General features: G+C 41.9%; 1 protein-coding gene and 1 long non-coding RNA gene across 2 annotated transcripts in view; one reads left to right on the top strand and one right to left on the bottom strand.

Moving 5' to 3' along the window:
• Nucleotides 1–3,906: 3,906 nt before the first annotated feature.
• SLC17A7 (solute carrier family 17 member 7) overlaps nucleotides 3,907–27,127 on the bottom strand; it is a 130,550-nt gene continuing 107,329 nt past the window's right edge. The window contains exons 4-12 of the mRNA XM_075839861.1: nucleotides 20,313–20,427; nucleotides 18,647–18,734; nucleotides 13,979–14,065; nucleotides 12,950–13,092; nucleotides 9,885–10,034; nucleotides 9,016–9,148; nucleotides 8,432–8,542; nucleotides 6,094–6,221; nucleotides 3,907–5,781 (exon numbers count right to left, since the gene is read on the bottom strand). Of these exons, the coding sequence (XP_075695976.1) occupies nucleotides 5,449–5,781; nucleotides 6,094–6,221; nucleotides 8,432–8,542; nucleotides 9,016–9,148; nucleotides 9,885–10,034; nucleotides 12,950–13,092; nucleotides 13,979–14,065; nucleotides 18,647–18,734; nucleotides 20,313–20,427 (1,288 nt within the window). The 3' untranslated portion in view covers nucleotides 3,907–5,448. The remainder of the gene's footprint in view (nucleotides 5,782–6,093; nucleotides 6,222–8,431; nucleotides 8,543–9,015; nucleotides 9,149–9,884; nucleotides 10,035–12,949; nucleotides 13,093–13,978; nucleotides 14,066–18,646; nucleotides 18,735–20,312; nucleotides 20,428–27,127) is intronic.
• The window catches only part of LOC142662039 (uncharacterized), an 82,935-nt gene continuing 77,995 nt past the window's right edge, over nucleotides 22,188–27,127 (top strand). Inside the window, exon 1 of the long non-coding RNA XR_012850863.1 lies at nucleotides 22,188–22,543. This is a non-coding gene — a long non-coding RNA (uncharacterized LOC142662039). The remainder of the gene's footprint in view (nucleotides 22,544–27,127) is intronic.

Raw genomic sequence — 27,127 nt, 5'->3', positions numbered from 1 at the left:
ATTAGATTAGATTAGATTAGATTAAATGGACACTGGGAAACCATCAATTAGGCTTTCTGGACACTGGTAAACCAATAAACAAGTTCTCGGGATTTTGGTGAACCATGTGTTCAGGATCTGCCAGGCACAGCTTCTGTATCCACGCCCATAGGTAATCAGTCTGCACCTGCTTCTATGTCTGTGAGACTGACTCCATCTTCCACCACTCAGGATGGCAGGCTTAGGAGTGGGAGAGCCTATCACAGCCTGGCCAGATGGAGCTAGCTCCCGCCCTCTGTCTATTTATACCTGCCTTTCCTGTTCCTCCTTGCGATTCTTCTCGTTTTGTTTCCTGGCCCTGCTGCAGCTTCTTGAATCATTTGACCCTGCTTTATATTGACCCTGGCTTACTGACTACTCTCCTGCTCTGCGTTTGGTACCTCGTACACTCCTGGTTTGACTCGGCTTGTTCACTACTCTCCTGCTCTGCGTTTGGTACCTCGTACACTCCTGGTTTGACTCGGCTCGTTCACCACTCTTGTTGCTCACGGTGTTGCCGTGGGCAACTGCCCCTTTTCCCTTGCTTCTGTGTACCCTTGTCTGTTGTCTGTCGTGCACTTATTGAGCGTAGGGACCGTCGCCCAGTTGTACCCCGTCGCCTAGGGCGGGTCGTTGCAAGTAGGCAGGAACTGAGTGGCGGGTAGTTTAGGGCTCACTTGTCTGTTTCCTTACCCCCATCATTACACCATGGATAAAATTGTATGGACACTAGGTATATGGCTACACACAAGATTCTATGGACACAGCTGAACTACAGAACAGATTCTAAAGCAGTGGTGATGGTCAACCATGGATTAGATTCTGAACACTGGTGATCCATGGATCCATTTTGTAAATTTGCCTTCTTTTTAACCCCTGAAAATATAAGGCACATGAGTGCAACTAAGAGAGTATTGAAATATGAACTTTATTGAATTATTTTTCCCTTTTTTTGGATCTTTTGATGTAATTATGAATTTCTGTTTATAATTTATTTTTTTAATTAACTCTAGTATCAAATACATTTCTTGGATAAAAATTTGATATGGGCTGCTTATCCCAAAGGACACCATATTATTTTAGTATTGTTTCCTATGGTAAAAATGTAACACATTTGCAAAAAAAATTACTTTGACAAAACAACATAGGCAGTCTTTTTCCATAAAGCAATGCTTGTGAAGACAAACGGTTAACCTTAGGTATTTCACCTCATCTGCCCATTTTCTTAGTTTTTAGGCAGATTACTTTTAGTAGCCTCTAACTGAATTCTTAAGGGTAACGGCCAGACGGATGTCATGCGCAGTAGTGGATATTTCAAAGGGAAGCTGTGCTGTAGTATGGCAATTCTTGGTGCTCCTGATGAGTTTCTTAGTATGTCTTCCTATTCGTTCTCACTCCCCCCTGTTATTAGATTTTGACTTTACTTCTGTTTAATTACATCAGTTAATCCTAAACTTTTTGTTGCGTTTCCTGTATATTGTGATTGACCTTTGGAACACCACATTTTTTTGACTCAACTTCTATCTATTGACTGCATTGATGGTTGAACTCACTAGCCCTGTCCAGCCAGACTGAACTTTTTTTTAACATATTGGGATTGTGCCTGATTTCTGCAGTACTCTTACAGCATATTATTATGGGGTCACTACCAGAATCTTCCTTAAAGCCTCCAATGTCAAGCCTCCAGACAACTTATGAAAAATCAAGAGGTCCACTATGCTTTAACTTGGTTATTAGCAGGCCCCTTTAAATAAAATCTTATAAACCCAACAATACAATTATGATTTTCACATATTTTAACAGTCCAGATTGCCTAAATTACATACTGTAAAAGAACATATAAGTGCCAGCGTTGTGTCTTGGACTCTAATTCCTCTGGTCAGCCTTACCTTGCGTTAAATGTTCTTTTTTTCTGCAATATACTGCATACTTTAGTTCATGTATCACTCAGTCCCCTTTTCCCATCCTTGGCAACTACACTACGCATGTTGAGGGATTTTGGTGGTTCATTGTTTGGCCGCTTATCAGGCTGGCAATCTCCAAGTGTTTATGTTTAGCATGTCTATGCTATTTTAAATGGTTTTAAATTTGTACATGTGTTATATTTAATTCTAATAAAACATTTTTGTGTTACATATAGTGACTTTATAGTTTGTTTGCCATCTACATACCTATTTGTTTTTTATTCTGCATTCTGAGGTTTTCAGGGTATGTGCCCGCCCGGGGCAGGTGCTTAGTTCATGTATCAGGGACAAGGTGATCTGCTCCATGGTTAGGCTAAAGAATGATGTGACAAGAACAATAGACAACAGCAAGAACTCACAAACAAAGGAGCTAGGTTCCCATCTGAGCACTGACGCCACATATCTAATATCTGGAATATTTCCATGTTCATCTATATGTAGTCAACTTATTTTCACCAGTTTATTCATCTCCATGTGTGTAGTACATGGCCTACATTAAGACAACAAGTTAGAAACAAATCCTTACTTGAAGGAATTCAGAGATAATTGATAATAGTAGTGAACAGTGAAACACTATAGGTTGCAACTCAGAACTTTCACATGGTCCACTAAACCTAACTCCTCCATAATAAGTCCCCTAACTGCACTGTCCTCTGCTCCACTAAGCACAGCTGGTGAATCGGCAACCAATTAGGACGTGATTAATGGTGAACGATTGTACCAGTTGTTAATGGGACCCTGAGATGGAAAGCTCAGATGCGATGACACTAACTGCTTCATTATTGACCAAAGATTGATTGTTGTTCCCTAAGGTCTAGAGGCACGGGTGCATTGTACTGTGTCTTGTCAGAAGATGTAATGTAGTGTTAACAGATTCAGAAACCTGCAGTAGAACCCGCAAGCACCATTAATGACACAGTGTATGAATTAGTTGGCCCCTAAAAAATTATAGCATGCGCTGAAAGAAGATTCCAGAACCAACCAGCCAAATTCACCTGTGATCTATAGATGGACAGAATATCATCCACATGTAAAGTTTTTGTCTTACTAATGACAGTATATTTTATTACATTTGATACTAGTTTCATTTTGTTGCAACAATTTTTTAGGTGTGCGTTATAGAAGTGCATATTGTATGATCTAAAAACTCATTCAGACATAGAGTAAGTAGTAGATATGAAGGTTCTTTGCAGTGGTATATGAAGCAGAGAGCACAACAAAGATCAAAAACAGCTCCGGATTCTTGTGATTGGTTTAATGGGCAAAGCACCTGTGAAACCCACACTTAATCTCTTCTCCTTAATTGAAACACCTTTTGCCAATATGCTCTTGGAGTCATTAACACAGCGGTTCACTAACTTTTTCTAATGTATACTCAATTCGCTCTATAAAAGACATGAACAGTACAACTATTTGTGTGTTATTTAGTTAGATTGTATTTTTCTATAATTGTGACTTAGGTAACAATCAGATCACATTTTATTAGTAATCAATGCAGAAATCCAGGTAAATCTTACAACTTTATATTCATTGTTATTGCCATTGTAACCTTGTATTTATACTTAATGGGTAAAAGTACTGAGTAAGACTCTGTTCACCATAGCGTCATAGAGCCAGGTCTCTATTTAAATGAATACCAATGAATCCTAACAGATCAATTGAACTTATAATAGGGTTCTTCAGGTTTCCAGCGTGGTTTCTGTATTTTTGGTGACAAGTGTAGCACTGTAGACTTGGCTATTCTTGTCGGGGGGAAAAAACAACACAAGTGTGAACAGAGCATAAGACTGTGCTCTAGAGTATTGTAATTTGTACTGGAAAAAAATAAAACTTTCCTTTAGACTAAATGATTAAAGAAAGAAGCATTATAATAATAAAAAGGTTTCATACATTGTCTTATATATATAAAACAACTACCACACTCTGAATCAGAATATCATTTATTATGTACAATTACTGCACATGTTTAAGTCATTTTAGCTTCAAAACCATCACCCCTCCCAGAAAACCTATCCTTCCACAGTTCCAGTTCTCCCCTCTGCTGTAAGCTTAATGTGTACAATGCACTAGGTTTGGTTGATGACATAAAGGACACCAGTATAAAGATCACCCTATTGCTTAGAAACGTGCTTAGATAGACCATAAAGCCTCTGATCACATGATCTGCACTGAAGACAAATGATATTATAGCGCTTATACTGCTGGAGTTTAATGCTTTGTCTGAGAACTGGAGAAACCTACAGCGCTTAACAGGTTAACATCTGTCGTTTTTGGATAAGGTCTGAAAAGTCCAGAAAGGGCTTTGGCATGAGAGTCCAAAATGCTTGGTATTCATTAAAACTGAAACAATTGATTGTTTTGGTGAGGGCACAATTTACGCCAAATTTACTGCAATGTACAATGAGGCCACACAGAAGTTTTTAATGTAATCATTCTCTGGACAAGGGGACGCTAACTTCAACTTTAAAAGTTAGATGAAAAAGTGACAAAATATAGTTGACAAGTAATGTAAATGGTTTGGAATGTTTGCCATCATGTTGGTCCAAGAGAGAACACAGCATGCCATGAGTTGACTCACCACTGCCAAGCACACAACAACACACAACATGTGCCTCATCAATTTCACCAATCACAAAGTAAGCCCCAAGACTGGAAAATGACACTACCCACCACAATGGCAAATATATAGCACTCATCCCCCACCCAAATGGACATTTACCCCAACACTGATCCATAAGACCTCCGGGTAAAGAAGCCCTTATGACTTATGAGAGAGGGACTTCCTTGAGATTCAATATGGGATCATCGCTCCTTGTGAGGAGACCTTTTTCATATACATATATATTTTTCTATACTTCTTTCATATATATATATATATATATATATATCTTTAAATAATATTATATCATTAAATAAAACATCTTTCTTTATATTTTTGTTAAATAAATAGCAGAGACAAAGAAATGTTAATAAGTATTTTGGTGTCCAGCCTTGTCTGGAGATGTGTGGACTCAGGGTAGTGCCCATGTTTTTATTTCTGGTTCACAAACACTTATTAACAACCAACAACCCACAAAAAAAGTGTACATTAATGTAAATCAGTGTTCGTGTCAATGATAAAACTCACGCATTCATATGTTATTGGTTCCACACTTAAACGAGTGATAGACATTTGAAGACACCTGCCTTGTGGCAATCTACGCAAGAAACAAGCAAATCACTGATACCAGAAACAGAATGGGCCCTTGGACACCACAAAAATGATGGGGGTGAGAGTGGGTACTGGAGGCACTGCCTTTAACCCCTTATTGTAAATAATAATGCATTAAAACAATAGAAAGGAAGCCACGGTGATCATGTGGGGAGGCTTGGCAACACTGGTCACCTTTCATAAAATTCTTGCTCACCCTCAGTTGGAGTGGAGACATTGCTATTGTTTTACTTAGACTTCTGTATGGGTTTATTTTCATGATAAGTCCCTTTCTGTTGCTGTCCCATATAAGTAGGGGTCTTTGCCCTGGTCCTGAATGAACTCCTCCTTCTTCTCCCAATCTGCTGGCCAGCCGCCATTGGGAAAGCTTGTGCTTTTGGTGGCACCATAGCTACCATAGCCCTGAGGCTGATCTTCACTTTCCTCAGCAAGCTCATCTTCATGAATGAACCCACATTTCTCATCAGTGGTTTCTTCTGGTTCTGCCCAGGGCTGCTTTTCTCCAGATGCAAATAAGCCGTAGAAGATTACCCCGCCATAGTGAACCATTGAAGCAATAAGGAAGACATACTGCCACTCCTCTCGAGTCTACATTGGATAGGAAGTTGAAATTGCAGATAGAAGAAATTAGTGTTATATATATATATCAACCAGTCTAACGTCCTTTTTCTAGAAAACGTCTAAGACCATTTTATTTCATGGTCTTCAGATCTTTCATCATGCTCTTATAATATAGTGCTGAACAGTGATGGAGGGATTGAAGAATATAACAGTTATGGGCCAAAATGGATTGGAACGCCAGAATAATTATAGACCGGTGGCATGACTGCAGATTCTATCCATTATTTATAGGCTGAGTCTACTTAAGAATTTATGAAGTTCTTATTCTTTTCTCCTTACCTTGTGCTTTGTCATAGCTCCTACAATCAAGGGACAAACCATTCCAGAGAGGGTTCCCACACCATTGGAAATACCCATGAGAATACTGGCATATCGAGGTGCAATGTCCAAGTGATTTACATTAAAGCCTAAAATTTGAATAGAATATAAGAATGACTATCATGAGTAATGTATTGTTGCTGCTTAGGTTTTTCATTCTCAGTACTGCTTATATTACAGCTGTCTCTCAATGGTGCATTTCCTATTGGATATTCCTACAGAGGTTCTAGAAAGCAAATATATTGAAAACTAACAAAATTGTATTGTCCAAGAAGACATATGATATGATACGATACATGTTTTTCACTTAGTACTATGATGTACAGCTGTGGTGGTTTGAATATTTTTGGTGGTGCCCTATAAATTCTGAATTGGAGCATATCCATTGAAGAGCATCTACGATTAGTTGCAAAGGCATTCAAGCACTATAAAAGGATCTGCACCCCTTTTGTTTGATATCATCCTCTGACATGTCTACATCATATAAGGTCCAGATATGTCATTTGGTAGATTTGCCTTTCCAACAATCACTAACTTACTTGCATAGAACCTATATTTTGGCAATACCCTTGCATTATCAATAATAGTTCTGTAGCAATAGTGAAGCGCTTGCAATAGCACCTGGGCCCTTATACATTTAACCCCTTAGTGACCAGCCCATTTTAGGCCCTAATGACCAAGCTATTTTATTCGTTTTTCTATAGTCGCATTCAAAGAGCTATAACGTTTTTATTTTTTCGTCTACATAGCTGTATGAGGACTTGTTTTTTGTGGGATTAGTTGAGCTTTTTAATAGCACCATTTTTGGGTACATATAATTTTTATATTAACTTTTATTAACCCTTTTGGGGGGGATTATAAAAAAAAACTGAAATTCCGCCATTGTTCTATGCGTTTTTAAATTGACGCCGTTCACTATGCAACGTAAATAACATGTTACCTTTATTCTATGGGTCGGTACGATTGCGGCGATACCACATATGTAGAGGTTTTTTTATGTTTTACGACTTTTGCACAATAAAAACACTTTTGAACTAAAATTATTTGCTTTTGCATCGTCGCTTTCCAAGAGCCGAAATTTTTTTATTTTTCCATCAATGTAGTGATTTTTTGGGCTTGTTTTCTGCGGGACAAGACGTAGTTTTGAATGGTACTGTTTTGGGGTGCGTGGGACTTATTGATTCATTTTTATTATGACTTTTTTGGGGGGCAATGGAAAAAAAAATCAATTTCGCCATGGTTTTTTTTTTTTTTTTTTTACGGTGTTCACTTTGCGGTTTAAATGACATATTAACTTTATTAATGGAGTCATTATGGTCGCGGCGATACCACATATGTGTACTTTTTTTTTTTTTTTACACTTTTACTAAATAAAACCACTTTTTATGGAAAAAAATGGTTTTATTTATTTTTTTACTGTACTTTTTATTAATAATCTTTATTTCACTTTGATGACTGATTTTATTAGTCCCACTAGGGGACTTTACTGTGCGATATTCCGATCGCTGCTATAATGCTCTGGTATACTTCGTATACCAGAGCATTATTGCCTGTCAGTGTAAATCTGACAGGCAATCTGTTAGGACGTGCCTCCGGCGCGTCCTAACAGGAATATGTCCAGGGCAGACCTGGGGGCTTTTATCAAGCCCCCGGCTGCCATGACACCCCATCGGAGACCCGCGATTTCATTCGCGGGCCGCCGATGGGTGACAGAGGGAGCGCACTCCCTCTGTAAACAAAGTTAAATGCCGCGGTCGCTATTTACGGCGGCATTTAACGGGTTAAACGGCCGCGATTGAAGTAAACTTCGATCGCAGGCGTTGGAGCAGGAGCTCAGCTGTCATCAGACAGCAGAGCCCCGGCTCCAGCCTGCACGGGAGACCCGTGCAGGACTTAGACTAGGCTGACGTGAAAAGGCGTCAGCCTAGCCTAAAGCCCATTAGTGACCGACGTAAAAAGGCGTATTAGTGGTCACTAAGGGGTTAAGGACCAACATACTCTCCACACAGTAAAAGACCATCAGTGTCATAAGTGGACCCGGATCTACAGTAATCACTTTTATTCCAAGATGGGGTTATACAGGTGGGACAACCCATTTAAGTAGCTCATTCATTCTTCCCATACACACAAGACACTTTTTCCCAACAGAATTGCTTATTAATAAGTCATCCTAATCGTTACATTCTTTTTCTTGATTCTACATTTTCTACTATTTTACATATAATACTAATTGCCAGACTAAACTAAAGAAGACATTATATGGATGGCCATAGGCTAATTAACGGATTTCATGACCCACCTGATATAGCAAAGCCACTGAATCCTACTGCCAAAACAAGGAAGGAGATAGCTACTCCCCGGGTGTGGGAATAGCCCACAACTAGGAGCAGAGTAGCTTCCATGCCAAAGCCTATGGAAAATAGAGAGAAATATCAACACACTGAGATGAATATGTATTACCCCACCTAGCACATCTTACTGGTTCCAAAGTCAAATATGAAAACATTAAAATATGCAAATATACATTCGTTTATAGCACAAACTCTACATTGACCAATGTGTATTGGCAAAAGGGGCTGTGTAAGATGCAATCAATCCTCTACATATAGGGGGCGCCAGATTTCAGTCACATGAGAAAATAGCGGTGCTGCCAGTAGGTGATCCAGTGGTTTGAGGACATAACACATTGCAATATGATATAATTAGGCTAAACATTGCTACCTCACTATTTTACATAGTGAAAGTTCTATACACAGCAATGTCTTCACAGATCATTGGTTAGCTTCTGCATTGAGGTTCAGAATCTTTAGGCTATGTTTCTGCTCATTAGTTACTACTGTTGGCTAGGCATGTGTATATCCCTTAGCAAAAAATTTGACATACCTCCACAATTCATCATCTTACGGACATTGGTTGTAGACATGATTCTTTTGGTACGCAGGTAGTCAGCTATCTGTCCTCCAATGGGCACTATGATTGTCATGACCAAGTGAGGGAGTGCAGAGAGTAGTCCGACCTGCAGAACATATGCAGTTTAGGAAGCAATACAATCCTATGATTCCGTATATATTAACATTTATTTAAGCAATGCCCTAATAAGTGGTGTACACAGGAGTGTATCTGCAGTACATATAGTAAATTGGGAACTGCAGAGCTCCATCCACCTGTGATGAATTGATATGCAAAGTACTCTATGTGAAAACAGATGTACAACTTTTCATTATAGAGTATGGGGAATAAACTGTAATTGCAAAAACCGTAATACCGCTTAAAGTTACAATTATTAGTAGAATTCTTTTTTCTGGCTTTACGAACACAAACGGAAGTAGCTGATAGCTAAAGAGTAAATTCCCTTGTGTTAATAGAGGGTTGTTTAAGAAAAAGCCACAGTCTCATTAAAGAGTAAACAGCTACAGAAAGTAACAAATTAGAGATTTTATGGTTTTGCCATTTTCTTTTCTCCCCATCAATATTAAAAAAAAAAAAATCCATCACCAGATGATGAAAAGGCACAAGAGGTTTAGATTGCTTCTTTCATCAGATTACACGAGCTGTTGACAGAAGTTGTATCAGCCCTGTCCTGAAATAACCCCGTTAAACTGGCTTTTAGGCCATGTTTTATGACTTTAATGGTTCTCTCTAAGGTTTTAATCAAAACCGCATGATGCTAAAATTATTTATTTAAGTAGACTATTGATTTCAGGGACATTTAGCAAGTCAATAATACATTGTCTGCCACAGAATATACATACCTTACTGATTTCAAAGCCAAACACTTCTTCAAAGTAAGCTGGCTGGCTAATTAGGAGGAGATAGAACGTCCAACTGCGGCAAAAGTTGGCGACGATGATTGCATACACCGGCATTGAGGTAAAGAACTTCCGCCACGGTGCCTTAAATTTCTGTAATCAAGCACATTAACAACAAACAGTGTTAGGTCCAATATAATTATAAGATGACATATAGAATGTATTTAAAAAACAATGTGAATGATATTATTAAAAATTTGCCTTCGTTTATGGGCATAGGTACTATAAAGGCAGCCCATGCCACTCCTAAAGATGCCTTTGAAAAAGGCAACCCCAGCTCTAGTTTGCCCCAATTGCTTCTATCCTTGGGCAATGCTAAAATGTTTTCCAGGGCTAAAGCATTGGTGGCCAATCCGTAAGGTAGGCCATCAATGGCTGATTGTCGGAAGTTCGATCTCCGCTGTACTACCAGTCACAGCCGCACGTATGAACAACCCAGTGTGCCTGGATTAACAATGATGACTTGATGCCCTTCCGTTTACCAAAGAATAAAATAGGGGTAAACTATTTTGAGCACCACACTGTGAACAGAATTTTGGAGAATTGGAGAGGTTTCAAAGGTGGGCAACTAGGTTAATGAAAGAAATGGGGGGTCCCTCTTAAAACAAAATGTTTGAAAAAGGGCTTGTTCAGCTTGGGAAAAAAAGACCCCTAAGAGGTGAACTCATGAAGATATATACATAAATACAAGATCAGTACAAAAATTTGGCATATTAATCTGAAGAACTGAGAAGTGGACTAAGTGTATCATTTTGTATGTGGAGAACAGGGGATTCAATTGTCCGTGTAGGAAGGGGTTCTTTATTGTAAGAGTAATAAGACTTTTGAAACCTGGACACGTGGCATTTCTGTTGCTATTTGTTACAAAAATTTGTCAAAAAATGTGGGTTACATTCACAACAGTCAGCAGCTCGAGGACCATAGGTCTCAACAAAGTAAAAGCCAATAACATACCCCAATAATGACAAACGCTGGAGGGACTCGTGGCTAGGTGGACATTGGATACACAGTATACTGGAAGATGTCTTACTGTACATAGATAGGAAGTCATTTTCTTTGGCTGAAATATATTTATTGGGTTTTCTTTTGACATGAGTTTGGACACCCACCAATGCCTTACACAAAGGGGTCACCACAATTGGTCATACACCTGACTCTATAAAATTTTGAATGACTGAAAAATCACTCTATCAGAGAGTTCATTGATTCCAAAGCCCTCTGTGTCGCCAGAAATGGAACAAGTAAAAAACATGAACAATTAGGACTCAACCCTGCAACTTGAACAAGTAAAATACGGTACATGAAAACTTAGGACTTAAAGGGGTTTTCCAGTCCCTAAAAATTGATGGCCTATCCTCAGGCCAATAATAGCTGATCACTCGGGGCTCGATTTCCGGGACCCCTGCCGATCAACTGTTATGAAGAAGTTGCAGCGCTGCTACCGCATGATTTGTACTTGCTCATTGTGGATCGTCAACACACATTTAACGGCAAATCGCAGGTATTGCAGCCTTCTTCTCTGATTCACTTCAATAGGAGAAAAAGGCTGCAATACCTGTGAATTACCCCCTTCAAAACAGATGATCGGCGGGGGTCTCGGGAGTCAGACCCTGAGCGGTCAGCTATTGATGGCCTATACTGAGGATAGGCCATCAATTTTTAGGGACTGGAAAACCCCTTTAACCACGCAACTGCATTACAGATCCGTATTGTATGTATCCGGAATACTCCACCCATAAACATCTATAGGCTCATATTGTACCTATGTGTGTCTCTAATTTCATACGGAGGCACACACAGCATATTACATTGCATGCTGCACTAAAGCAGGACTTCTAGGGGAGAATATGGCACCTTATAGAGGCACCATTCGACAGCACACGGAATGTCTTCAGATCTGTTATACAGACCCATAGGAACTGGTGTATTGCCATTCAGGCAAAGTCATATGCACGAAGCTTAAAGAGGCTCTGTCACCACAGTGTAAGTGGCCTATAATGTACATGATCTGATCGGCGCTGTAATGTAGATTACAGCAGTGTTTTCTATTTAGAAAAACTATCATTTTTGACGGAGTTATGACCTATATTAGCTTTATGCGAATGAGTTTCTCAATGGACAACTGGGCGTGTTTTACTACATGTCCAAGTATAGAAATGTATGACGCTGACCAATCAGTGACCAATCAGCGTCATACACTTCTCCCCATTCATTTACACAGCACATAGCGATATAGCTATATCGCTATGTGCAGCCACATAAACACACTATAACATTACTGCAGTGTCATGACAATGAATATACATTACCTCCAGCCAGGACGTGAAGTGTATTCAGAATCCTGACCACTTCTCTGCACTTCTCTGTGATTTACAGCACAGCACAGCGAGATCTCGCTGAAAATGACAGGTTGCATCGCAATCTCACGAGACTACACCTGCTGTGCTGTAAATCACAGAGAAGTGGTCAGGATTCTGAATAGACATTACGTCCCGGCTGGAATTAATGTATATTCATTGTCGTGACAATGCAGTAATGTTATAGTGTGTTTATGTGCTGTATAAATGAATGGAGAGAAGTGTATGACGCTGATTGGTCAGCGTCATACACTCCTCTGTACAACGCCCACTTGGCCATATAGTAAAACACGCCCAGTTGTCTATTAAGAAACTCATTAACATAAAGCTAACATAGGTCATAACTCAGTCAAAAATAATCGTTTTTCTAAGTAAAAAACACTGCTGTAATCTACATTACAGCGCCGATCACATCATGTACAATATAGGGCACTTATAAGGTGGTGACAGAGCCTCTTTAAGACTTTTATTTAATTAAAGTTGTGTTTTCAGTGTCAGGCTGGCCCATCACAAGACCAGGATGATCTCTGGTGGGTATTGGTTGTAACTCTATAGTTTCAGCTTACAGAGTTCATTACATACTTGTAGCTATACATTTTACAGTTTATCTTAATTTTCTCTGCTATTACTGAATAATAATTGGTGACTCACCGCCAATGGGTTCATGAAACTTGTGCTTTCTCCAATGCTTTCTTCAATGTACTTTCTTTCTTCCTCTGATATGGTGGGATGCTGTGCGGGACTTTCATAGGACACAAGAATCCAGAACATGTACCAGAAAATCCCAAAGCTCCCTGCAGACAGGGTACATATAATTTATTGTACAATTAAAGGTATAATATGTATTCTGAAAAATGTGTCTAATTTAGATATGTTTGCCTTTAAAATAATTATTTAATATTTTTTTTCGTCCTTTAATTCGAAATCAAATGTCCTGTTTTGTATTATTGTTTTTTTCTCTAGAAAACTTAGTGATTCGCTTTGGCCAATCTCTTTTTGTTACAAGGATCCCCTGACGATAAAATAATCCTAACGTACCCTACCACTGAAACCCCCAACAATTAGGGCCTGTTCACATCTGCATCGGGCTTCCGTTCATCGGTTCCGTCCGACCTTTCCGTTGGAGGAACAGATGAACGGAAAAGCCAAACGGAAACCATAGCTTCCGTTTGTATTACCCTTGATTTCAATGCTAATGCTTCCGTTGCAGTTGGTTTTCGTTTGTTTCCATTCTGTAAAGTTTCCGTTTTTTTCACGGAAACAATAGCATAGTCGACTATGCTATTGTTTCTGCAAAAAAAAACATAAACCTTTACGGAACTGAAACAAACAGAAACCAATTGCAAGGGAAGCATTAGCATTGAAATCAAGGGTAATACAAACGGAAGCTATGGTTTCCATTTTGCTTTACGTTCATCGCTTCCTCCAATGGAAAGGTCGAACGGAACATATGAATAGAAATCCAGCGCTGATGTGAACAGGCCCTTAGCTGTAATCTGTACAGGAAACTGATAGTAAGTGTCCAGTTTCCCTGTAGCGCCGCCACAGGAGAAATTAAGCATTACATATTGCTCATCAAATTAATGTACTGTCTATGTAATGCATGGACAGACTGAAACCCCCCAGATAGACGCTCTTGGTGTTTTCTAAACCAGAAAATTCCTTTAACTATTAACTTACCATAGACATAGAAGACTGAGCTCCAACCTGTATACTGGACTAGTACCCCAGCCAATGGCATGGCCACCACTGCTCCAGCATAGGAACCTAAAAAATACGGACATTATCAGCCTGAATGCATTTTGAGATGTTTGAATTAAAGACTACCTCTTTACTGCTTATTGTTTTGGAATATTTTAGCCCATGTTTTCTGTAAGGGGTGTACTGTAGCTAAGGTGCGTAGATGCTGGCGGGGCTCGTAAGAGTAAACAATAATGTTTTAATTCATTAACAATGGGAATACTTACTATTTTGGTAGCAGACTTAATTTGCATGATGGAAAAGAGTAGTTAGCACTATTTTAAGAGCACCACATTGGAAGCTAAACTTTGCTTACAGCTATGTGATTGTTACTATGTGACCGATAATTGGCCAGTTCTGTGGAGCTCTTGATACTCTATTCGGGCATATAGAAAACATAATCTGTGTCCTGGAAAGCCTAGCATTGTCTCTGTGTTCATTGCGACACATAAGAAGATAGCATTGTTGGTGGTCTACCAGTGGATTGAAACAAAAGGACCACCTCAGTAATGCTCATGATCATCAAGTTATGTGTTCTTGGAAATTGGTACAGATTCATAGACATTGCAGTCAATAGTGAGAATTATGCACACATAGTATATGACTATTAACCCTTTTTTCCAATACTTAGTATCTTAAACTAAAGAGGATGACTCTTAGGCTAAAATGTAAATGAAAGGGGGAGATGACCAGGGATTGCTTTTATTTTGCTGCTTATATATTATTTATGAATTGCACAATATGACTCATCTAGGGTCAGCTGCAGGGTCAGCAATGATCTGGAGAAATAACCAATGAAGTAGTATATGACCAAGAAGTAGTAGTGTAGTAATGGCGTATGGCCAAGTGTATGACAAAATCAGTCATTAATCCTATTATTAAGCCGTCTGCCAGTACTGTATTTATCTACATATGACTGGGTTCGGGAGGGGTGTGCACTGTAATTGTTTAAAGTGCTATATGTTAAAACATGTCCTATTCCTTTAGTGTGAATTCCTTGTCTTATTTATTTTCTAGTGTAAATGTGTATGTAGTTTGTGTATAAGCAGTGTGTGTGGGCAGTATGTATTGTGAGTAATGTGTATATATTGCACATTTAATAATGTGTGTCTATGTGTAACGTGTGCGCATATGTGTTGTGCTTTTGTACATGTAGCATCAGAGGACAAACCTGAAGCTCCTGGGTCCTAATGCAAGATCTTAACAGGGCCTTCCACCTATCAAGTGTCATTTCTAATACTGGTGTTTGCTTATATGGTATATGGCTTATATGGAAAGTTTATGCAGGGGCATAACTAGGAAACACTGGGTCCCATAGCAAACTTTTGACTGAGCCCCCCTCCCCTGGGGGCCACACAACCCCCCCTGTAGATAGTGCCCCCTGTAGATTTTGCCATACAGCCCCCCTGTAGAGAGTGCCATACAGCCCCCCTGTAGACGGTGCCATGCATTGCCCCCTGAAGACAGTGCCATACAGCGACACCTGTAGACAGTGCCATACAGCGACACCCCCCCCTGTAGACAGTGCCATACAGCCCTCACTGTAGACAGTGCCATACAGTGCCCCCCTGTAGACAGTGCCATAAAGCCCCCCTGTAGACAGTGCCATATAGCCCCCCCTGTAGACAGTGCCATACAGCCCCCCTATAGACAGTGCCATATAGCCCCCCGGTAGACATTGCTATATAGCCCCCTGTAGACAGTACTATATAACCCCCCTGTAGACAGTGCTATACAGACCCCCCCCTGTAGAAAGTGCTATACAGACCCCCTGTAGACAGTGCTATACAGACCACCCCATAGACAGCGCTATACAAACCCCCCTGTAGACAGCACTATACAGACCCCCCTGTAGAGAGCACTATAAAGACCCCCTGTAGACAGCGCTATACAGCCCCCCTGTAGACAGCCCTATGCAGACCCCCCTGTAGACAGCCCTATGCAGACCCCCCTGTAGACAGCTCTATGCAGGCCCCCCTGTAGATGGTGCTATACAGCCCCCCTCTAGACAGTGCTATACAGCCCCCAGGTAGACAGTGCTATATAGCCCCCTGTAGACAGTGCTATACAGACCCCACTGTAGACAGTGCTATACAGACCCACCTGTAGACAGCTCTATACAGACTACCCTGTAGACAGCGCTATACAGACCCCCCTGTAGAGAGTGCTATACAGCCCCCCTCTAGACAGTGCTATACAGCCCCCCCTCTAGACAGTGCTATACAGCCCCCCTGTAGATAGTGCTATACAGTCCCCACCATAGACAGTGCTACACAGCCGCCCCTGTGGACAGTGCTATACAGACCCCCCTGCATATAGCACCACACAGCACCCCCTGTAGACAGACCCCCCTGTAGACAGCACCACACAGCCCCTCCCCTGTAGACAGCACCATACACTGCCCCCAAACCCCAAAAAAATGCTGTTCCACAATGCTGACGGGATCCTTGCGAAGGCCAGCATAATTAAGTGACATCATCATGCCGGTATGCGCAGGAATCCTGTCCCTGCGCCTGACATGCAGCAGACCGAACATGGCCTGTATCATACGGCAGATGAAGGAGATAACTCCCTGCTCCGCCACAGTGTACAACAGTATCTACGCCCTAAGGACGCAGATACTATTGAATGTGGCTTTGCTACTTCTGTAGCAGCTATAGTGGCTGCTAGCGGCGGCACCGGGCATGGGGGGCCATGTCGGCGGGCAGCACGGGCCCTCTCATGCCGCGTGCCCCGTAGCAGCCACTATGGCAGCTACAGCGGTAGTTACGCCACTAAGTTTATGTATATATGCAGAGTGTGTGTGTGCAGGGGGAATGATTTTTATAAATTTTTACAGAACACGTGCATGTCCACTTTTAACTGCATACTGAACAAAGCTGCTAAATTCTAGTATTGTCCCAAGAATTGTCTCGAGCAGCTCCAAGTCAGCTTAAAATGGCTTTGGTTTCTGCTGGACCTTTATCCACTTGTACTGTAGTAAGCCAGACTGACCGTGTGTTTGTGTATTATATATACTGTATTAGGAGTAGTGTGTGTGTGTGTATGTGTATATATATATATATATATATATATATATATATGTATTAAATGCATACAGTATGCGTATGTAGAGTAATATGTGTGTATGTATAATGTGTGTATGGGGTGTGAAGTTTATGTGCAAAGTATGCGTGTGTATTATAGTTTGTTTGTAAATGTAGTTTGTGTTTATAGTGTGTGTGTGTGTGTGCGTAAATATATATATGTAGCCTGTACGAATTGTTTGTGTATATGCGGTGCGTACGTATGTAGCATTTTATAGTATGTGCGTATATATGTAGTGTTTGTAATGTGTGTGTGTGTGCGTATAGATGTGTGTTTCTGTATGTCGCATGTCGTCATTTTCATTAAAGTAGGCATTACCTTTCAGACACTCTAAAAACCCCTGAGGAGACCATAACGTGCTCTTTCCAATCAATGACTGTACATTATTAATGTATTTATTTTTAGAAGGCTAAGAGGACTATTTTTCTTTTAACAAAACCATTTTATACAGTCTATTTCCTGGCATCCAGTAGGTAAATGTCATTTACGGACACATATTGACCCGACGAAAGGCTGTAGGAGAATTCAAACAGGATCAGGGGATAAAGAGGGGTAACTTGAGCATCTGGGTCCCAAAACAATATCTGTAACATCACCCCTAACCTACCATGTGCTTTTTCTAATACTGGTGTCTTCTGATATGGCAGAGGGGTCTCTGCACCCCTATAGCTAAGCCCCTGAGGGGATCTATCATTCAGGAGTCTGGGAAATCTACGTGACATCCTTGAGGGAGCTTTAATGGCAGCCATGTCAGCTTTCCCAGAAACAGATGCAAATAAGAAATGACTGATTAGAATTCTTAACGTTCTGAAGAAGACAAATCAAGGGTTTATATTTACTGTTTTTTGGAGGAGTGTTTTTTTTCTTTGGTAGGGGGCATATTAATTACATTACACTTTTCAGGCAAATGTAATGTGAGCAAACATAAGGCTGGATTCACACGTAAAGTTCATAAAGCAATTTCTGGTGCGTTTTTTGATGCAGTCCTTTGAGTCAAACACAGAAATGGATACAAAAGAGTGAAGAATAAATCCTTATTTTCCTCCCACACTCAGCATTTTGCTGCATTTTCGTGGCATTTTCAGTCACTTTTTTCAAGGTGACTTGTATAGGTCAAAAATAGTGCCGGCCAGATCTTTCTTTAAAGTCTATGGTGAATTATTGAAAAGGCTACATTCAAAGTGTTCCGGTTTGTGGTGTTTTTGTGGCGTTTTTTTCATAGCACAGCATGCTCTGAGTATGTCGTTTTTCTATGGGACTTTAAAAATGCCAGAACGCCATGTACAAAATGTTTAAAAAGAAAAAAACGCCACTATAAGCGCTTGTAGAAAACACTTGAAATACATGCCAGTTTTTTTCAGGCAATGAAAAACACAAAAAATACTTAGGAAGAGATTTATACTAGGTATCTTGACTTCTTTTCAATTTTCTCACATGCGGTACGTCTCTCATGGGTGCATTAAACATTATATATAGAGTAATTAAAGAGGCAGGATGCAAATTGTACTGAAATTACTTTACCACAGAAAGCTGTTGTAGCCAGTCTACTGCGTTCCAGGGGTGGTGCCCACTTGCTCCAGATACCATGGCATGCTGGGTATGTTACTCCCTTAATCATAAAGAAATAACATAAGTCGTATATAGTTTGCAAAACTGCTAACATTTAAAGAGAACCTTTCACCTGCCCATATATGTGCGGCTGAGTGCAGCATGTAATGGGGAGGGCTTCACAAACACCGTCTTTTTTCCTATCTTCCTCCGTTATTTCCGTTATATTTGGCGCCCAATATGTAAATAAGCCGCTGAATAGGGCGTTTCCATCTAACTAATTGGCAAGGGGGTGTGATGTCTTCGCCTTGCCACTGTCCAATCAGCTACGGACAGTGTCAGGGCGGCTTTTGCGGTGTTCCCTCCCGCAAGAACACACACAGACTGAGAGAGCGCTCTCTGCAGAACCACCGACCTGTGTGTGATCTTGCGGGAGGGAACACAGCACAAGCCGCCCTGACACTGTCCCTAGCTGATTGGACAGTGTCAGAGCAAAGAGATCACGCCCCCTTGCCAATTAATTAGATAGAAACGCCCCATTGACAGTTCAGGGGCTTTTATACGTATCGGGCGCCAAATATAATGGCACCGATATGTAAATAACAGAGGAAGATTGGAAAAAAGTGTAAAGTGAGACAGTGTTTGTGAAGCCCTGCCCAATACATGCTGCACAAGTATGGGCAGGTGAAAGGTTCTCTTTAAATTAAATGTTGGTCTATTGATGCAATTATTGAAATATTGGTCTGAAAAAATAATTTAGAAGGGAATATTAATTTGATATAATATATATATATATATATACACATATACATACACACACACACACACACACACACAGATGTAGCCGTCTTTATCTTGACTTTTAACGCATTAAATACACAGTGGCAAGATCCTTTATCTTGAGTTTTTCAATGACTTTTCAATGGCTTTTGTTGTGTGATATCACGCTGCAGTAAGTTATCAGAGTCAAGATAAATATCCATGTATATATATATATATATATATATATATATATATATACACACACACACACTTTCTTTTTTTATTTTAAATAGGAATCAAAAACGAAACACCCCCAATATTTACAAGATTCACATACAGGGCCCTTGGGTAAAATTCCTGACTCTTCATCTTAATCTCCTATAAAAGTTTCCTATATATTGTTATAATATGTTACATCTCTATGTAATTTTCCTATATAATGTACTAGAGCAGATAACTCAATTCAATGTTGGGCCCCCTCCAGGAGCTGGTTAACACCACAATACCTCCTTATCCCTGAATAAGGGGCCAGTCATTATTTGTGTTACCCCATGATGTTTCACCACTGTTGTATGCCAACAATTCAGACTCCTGGAGAGAGGGGGGGGGTGCCTGCAAAGATTACACCACCCATGGGAAAGAAGATGGGACCAGCCATATCTGGGCCTCATTTCCACGAGTACATAGCAGCTACCATAGGGCTATATCTATGATACACACACCATAGGTTTATGGAAAATTTTCCGGTGTGTTAAATAGATACAGAGCGGTCACAAAATATAGAGACTTTACTCAACACTTACGTGTACAGTCATATGTCACATGTGAAAATGTTCTTGGTTGGATTTTAGAAAACCCTTAATAAAGACATATTTACCTCTACTAATCCCTGCAGGATCCTGACGAAGATAACACACCCATAATGCACTCTGGCAGCTGACGGGATTAACATGTTTAACGTTGACGTAGCAACTATTGCAAATCCAAACACCCTGAGAAGAAAAGAGAAAATCATTTAATACACAATCTACTAATGTGCATAATTTATTCTTTCCACATACTAATGTATGTAGTGTCTCAATGTCAGGTCACTACTAATAATGCAGACGTACTGTATATACATATTTGTAAGTATGTATCATAATATCAGTCAGGTTTATATTTAATGTATAGATGATAAAGTGCAAAGTTAATTCAGTGGCAGTCGCAGTGGTATTGTAAGGCTGGGTTCACACGACCTATTTTCAGACGTAATGGAGGCGTTTTACGCCTCGAATTACGCCTGAAAAAACGCCCCTAATACGCCTACAAACATCTGCCCATTGCTTTCAATGGGAATTACGATGTTCTGTTCCCACGAGTCTTTATTTTACGCTTCGCTGTCAAAAAAACGGAGCATAAAAAGACGCTCTGTAAAAAGAAGTAGCATGTCACTTTTTGCCGCGTTTTTTGGAGCTGATTTACCATTGAACACTATGAAAAACGCCTCAAAAAACACTTCAGAAAACGTCTGAAAAGAAGCCTCAAAAGAAGCTCCAAATTTCATTCTCAGCTTCAAAAACGCCTGAAAATCAGAGGCTGTTTTCTCTGAAATCAGCTCCTTAAGGGTATGTTCACACGGCAGCGTCCGTAACGGCCGAAATTTCAGCCGTAACGGCATGTGCAGGCGCTTGAACGCCGCGTCCATTACGGACGTAACTGGAGCTGGTTTTCCATGTAGTCCATGGAAAACGGCTCCATTTACGTCTGAAGAAGTGACATGACACTTCTTTGGCGCGGGCGTCTATTTATGCGCCGTCTTTTGACAGCGACGCGTAAATATACGCCTCGTGTGAACAGACAAACGTCAGCCCATTGCTTACAATGGGCAGATGTTTGCCAACGCTATCGAGGCGCATTTTCGGACGTAAATGGAGGCGTAAAACGCCCGAATTACATCCGTAAATAAGCCGTGTGAACATACCCTTACACTATGATGATACATAACTTTTCAGGTCACTTTTCAGAATCAGCTGTCATATGTGTGTACATGAGAATTAAAACTATCTCTGGCCATTATATGATGTGTATTCTGCATTATTTAGCAGTTTTCCCTTCTGCAGGCTCTCTAATTCTGTTTTCTTTGAGCTAGTGGGTGAAACCTAACTGCTATCATGTCTTCTACACACTGTACACATGGAAGAGGAGACTCCTGCTCTCCTGTCTCTATCAATCACATATATATATATATATATATAGAAGCTGCAGCAATGAGCAGTGTAGCTGAGACTACAGCACTGGGTTGATATATAACTCTTACCAGCAGCCTGTATACCTTTCTTCTCCTGTTCCAACCACCCATCTCCAAAGACTTCTATGGGCAGCATATCTGTGTCTCTCTCTCTCCTCCTGCTTCCTTCTCCTGATCCTCCCTCCCCTCTCCATAGACTTCTAGGGTCAGTGTGTCTGTATCTCTCTCTGCTCCTGCTTCCCCACCTGCTCCCCCTTCCCCATAGACTTTTATCGGCAACGTCTCCAGAGACTTCTAGGGGCAGGCTGTGAAGAGACACCGCCCACACACTTCCTGCAGTCCATCTTCTCTGCTCTGTAACTAGGGACAAATTTAGCTTGACAACAGGGGGTGGACAGCAGATTACAGGAAAGGAGAATTTGCATCGATAAAACAACTACATTTTTATCAATAATAAATTATATATTTCAGGTATATAAATGTAACCCCCTATAATAAGTTTATGGAGAGCAACAGGGACTGCTGTGGCTGGTCATTCTTGAATGGAATAGGCAGAACTACATTTCACTACTCTCCGTGGGGCAGTAAGCTGGAGCCAAGCAACTGCCACTGAGATAAAATAACGGACATTTGACGAGGGATGTCCGTCTACAGCGAGACTTGAAAGATGGACATCTGAGAGGGAAAGGAGGAGGACTGAGTGAAGAAATGATTCACCAACACCAGTGGGTCTCCTGAGAGGAGTCTCATTTCAGGGTAGTCATCGGAAGAGGGTCCTTCCATTTCTACTTCCTGTAAACTAACAGTTAACCGCTACTGCACATAGTTGGAGGCAGTTGGAGGCCTAAACCAAGTCTGATTTCCAGGTCAACAGAAGAGTGAGTAACCTGCGGTGTCAGACCTGTGCTGGTTGGGAAACTCCCGGACGGTGATAAATAAAGACTCACAGCTTTGTAATTGCTGGAATCTATTTATTTCTCAAGAAGGTGCTACTACTTCACCTAATGTTCAAATTACAAATCATTCCTTTGTTATTAAAGAGGATCTGTCACTAGTTTATTAATTCCCTATCTCCTGACTAATCTAATAGGTGCTACGATGCTGATAACTACAGTGTTAATTGTGGTTCAAAATGTTTATTATTTGCAAAGTTATGAGCATTTTCTAAACGGTTAATGTGGCTTTAATAGCCAAATAGGAGGGGGCTCTTTCTTTTCACTCTGGATGGTGTAATGTTTTCAGTATGACGCTGTCCAATCATCATACAGCTTCTCCCCCTACCCTGCCCAGCAACACCGCGTGATCATATAGTATACAGCTTCCATTCCCGACTGTGTTTTCAACTGGTGATATCTCCGATTGTGTCACAGCTAGAACTGCGATTCTGGTGCCATATGAAAGACAAAAAATCTCATCTTTCATTTGCCACCACTGTTCTAGGTGGTAAAAAGCCGGAGATACAGCTATTTGAAGTGATTCCCCCTTCCTTCCAGCCAGTGGCGGACACAGACTGCAAAAGGCCCCTGTGCAGATAATGTGCCAGGGCCCCCCCGCCCCCCCCCCCCAATACCGACAAAGTTACCTAAACATATATATGCATATAAAAATAAACCTTACTAATAAAAATTATGAAGGAAGATTTATATTGTACATTTTATTACCAGTTTAGAACACAAGTAACACATTTTTTTCCGGGTTAAATTCTTATCTAAACTAAGTCCCTAAATGTGGGCAAAGAAAATGAAAAACCTATACTCACCTCCTCCGGCGCCTCCGTTCCCCCTCCGCAGCCCCTATCCCTTTCTGTGTTTACAAAGCTGCTGTGGTGACGCGCGGTCGATGGCACATGACCGCTGCAGCCAATCAATGCCCTCAACAGCGATTTGCTGTGGAACTACTGTCCTCAGCAGCACACCAATGAGGAGTTATTGGCAGCAGCGGTCACGTGCCATCGGCAGCGCGTCACCAGTGCAGCCTTGTACACTTGTAACACAGACCGAGACAGGAGGATGGGGGCTGCGGCGGGTGAACGGAGGCGAGGGAGGAGGTGAGTATAGTTTTTTTATTTTCTTTGCCCACATTTAGAGACTTAGGTTAAATTGAATCATTGAATATAACACAAAGCACTCATGCAACTGAGATGCAATAATTTAGATGATCTTATCATGCTTAGCTTACTGCACTGTTACCTATCAAGCAGGACTGAATCTCAAGATATCTACAGAGGGGGCTGTATGGCGTTATCTACAGGGGGGACTGTATGGCGCTATCAACAGAGGGGGCTGTATGGCGTTATCTACAGGGGGGACTGTATGGCGCTATCTACAGAGGGGTCTGTATGGCGCTATCTACAGGGGGGTCTGTATGGCGCTATCTACAGGGGGGACTGTATGGCGCTATCTACAGGGGGGACTGTATGGCGCTATCTACAGGGGGGACTGTATGGCGCTATCTACAGGGGGGACTGTATGGCGCTATCTACAGGGGGGACTGTATGGCGCTATCTACAGAGGGGGCTGTATGGCGTTATCTACAGGGGGGCTGTATGGCGTTATCTACAGGGGGCTGTATGGTGTTATCTACAGGGGGGACTTTATGGCGTTATCTACAGTGGGGTCTGTATGGCGTTATCTACAGGGGTTCTGTATGGCGTTCCCTACAGGGGGGGTCTGTAGGGAAAGTCATACAGCCCCCCCTGTAGGGAACGCCATACAGACCCCCCTTTAGGGAACGCTATACAGACCCCCCTGTAGGGAACGCTATACAGCCCCCCCTGTAGGGAACGCTATACAGCCCCCCCTGTAGGGAACGCCTTACAGCCCCCCCCTGTAGGGAACGCTATACAGCCCCCCCCCTGTAGGGAACGCCATACACCCCCAATCACTCAAAAAAATGCGACCTACAGTGTGAAAAGACAAAAGACATGTATCCCCTATCCACAGGATAGGGGATACATGTGTGATCGCTGGCATTGATAGGGAGAGCGGGGGACCGAAAGTCCCCCGAAGTTCTCCATCACTCACCTCTGACTTCCGGTGTCTGCGCAGCTCAAGTGTGACCGGCGCTCCATTCATTTCTACGGAGCTGCCGACACAGACCCCGGAAGTCCGAGGTTTGTGATGGAGAACTTCAGGGGACTTTCGGTCCCCCGTTCTCCCTATCAATGCCAGCGATCACACACGTATCCCCTATCCTGTGGATAGGGGATACATGTCTTATGTTTAATGGCAGAGCGGGGAGATACTCCCTGCTCTGCCGTAGTGTTCCGTGGCATCGCGCTGTAGCAGCCATAGCGGCAGCTAGCGGAGATTCCGGCCAAGGTGGGGGCCCGTGCCGGCAGGTGACGCGGGCCCCCTCATGCCGCGGCCCCGTAGCAGCCGCTACGGCTGCTATAGCAGTAGTTACGCCCCTGTGTTAGGGGGAGTTCACACTGAGGTTTTTTTCGCGAAAAACGTCAGAAAGTGCCTCCCATTGAAATCCATGAAATTTTTCCTGCGAGCAGTAAAAACCGCATGCGGGAAAAAGAAGCGCAATGCCCTTTCTTCGGGCGTTTCTGTCTCTGACTTCCCATTGACAACAATGGCAGGCAGAAAATGCGTTTTTTGCTGCGTTTCCCTGCCCACGGCCCGATGGCCGAAAAACGCCACAAAAAAACGCAATGAAAAACGCGGGAAGTGTTCTACCGGCAGGTCAAAATATGCCTCAAAATTCCGGAAGGAATTATGAGGCAGATTTTTCTACATAAAAACTTCTCCCTTCTGACATGAACTTTTTAACTTCATCTACCTGTCCTCTGCAGTCTGCACGTCCTCCACTCGTCCTGTGTCTGTCCTCCGCTCATCCTATGAGTTCTCCGGCAGTCCTGACTGTACTGTCCAGCCGCCCGAAGTCTTACGTCGCACCGCCCCCTGTCCTCTCCCCTGCCTGAGCGCTCCTCCTACCACCAGCATCGCCGTCCTGTCCTATTCATCTGTGCCAGATTGGCAGTGCAGTGTAGCGGCTATCACCGGGCCCGGGCACCCGCCCCCTCCCTCCCGATTGGTAGTGCAGTGTGGCGGCTATCACCGGGCCCCCGCCCCCTCCCTCCCCTCATGCCTAGTGTTGTGATGCTACTAGGCATGAGGGGGCCCGTGCCGCCAGGCCTGGTACATAAAATGTAATGTGCCTGTCAGGGCGACACGGGCCCCCCCATGCCGCGGGCCCCGTAGCAGCTGCTACGGCTGCTACTGTGGTAGTTACGCCACTGAACGGGCCCCCTTCCCACGCGGGGCCCTTGTGCAGCTGCACCGGCTGCACATGCGGTATGTCCGCCCCTGCTTCCAGCCTCTGTCTCTTGGCTTTTGGAGCTCAAATTTAGCAGGAATTATTTGCAGATGCCATGTCAGATTTGCAAAGCCCCTGATTGGACAAAACAGTGGAAACCCCACACAAGTGGCCCCATTTTGGAAATTACACCCCTTGAGGAAATTATCTAGGAGTATAGTGAGAGTTTTGACCCCACAGGATTTTGCAGAAATGATTGGAAGTAGGCCATGAAAACCTAAATTTTTTTCAAAGAAAATGTAGGTTTAGCTAAAAAAAAGGAGAAGGACTAAAGGAGAAAAAGCACCACAACATTTGTAAAGCATTTTCTCCCGGGTAAAACAATACCCCATATGTGGTCATAAACTGCTGTTTAGACACACGGTAGGGCTCAGAAGGGAAGGAGTGCCATTTGCATTTTGGAATGGTTTCTGGTCGCCATGTCACATTTGCTCAGCCCCTGTAGTACTAGTTAAGTGGAAACACCCCAAAACTGACTCCATATGGGAAACTACACCCCTTGAGGCATCATCTAGGGGTATATTGAGAATTTTGACCTTAAAGGTTTTTTGCTGAACTAATTAGAATTAAGCCATGAAAATTAAAAAAATTATTTTTTTCCAATAAGATGTAGTTTTAGAGCAACATTTTTCATTTTCACACGGAATAAAGAAGAAAAATCACCCCAACATTTGTAGAGCAAATAACACCCCATATCTGGTTATAAACTGCTTACATATATGGGAGGGTTCAGAAGAAAAGGAGTGGTATTTGCCTTTTGGAGCGTAAATTTTGCTGGAATGGTTTGCGGACGCCATGTCACATTCGCAAAACCTCTGAGGTACCAAAAAAAAGTGACCACATTTTAGAAACTACACCCCTAAAGGCATTTATTAAGGAGTGTAGTTAGAATTTAGACCCCACAGGTGTTTTTCAGAAATTAATATGCAGTGGTCGATGCAAAGTGAAAATTGCAATTTTTCCACTGATCTGCCTATTCACTGCACAATATGCTGTGCCCAGCTTGTGCCACTGGAGAATCTTACCCCATAAATTGTTAAGCGGGTTCTCCCGGGTTGTCAGGATTCTGTTGTTATACTGCAAAATTACCACTAGTGGCCGCTGTTTTACACTTTGAAGAATTGTGCTGCACTTTTACT

The sequence above is a fragment of the Rhinoderma darwinii genome, chromosome 10 (genome assembly GCF_050947455.1).
Source record: "Rhinoderma darwinii isolate aRhiDar2 chromosome 10, aRhiDar2.hap1, whole genome shotgun sequence".
Taxonomy (NCBI): domain Eukaryota; kingdom Metazoa; phylum Chordata; class Amphibia; order Anura; family Rhinodermatidae; genus Rhinoderma; species Rhinoderma darwinii.
This window is presented reverse-complemented; position numbering and strand designations above follow the sequence as displayed.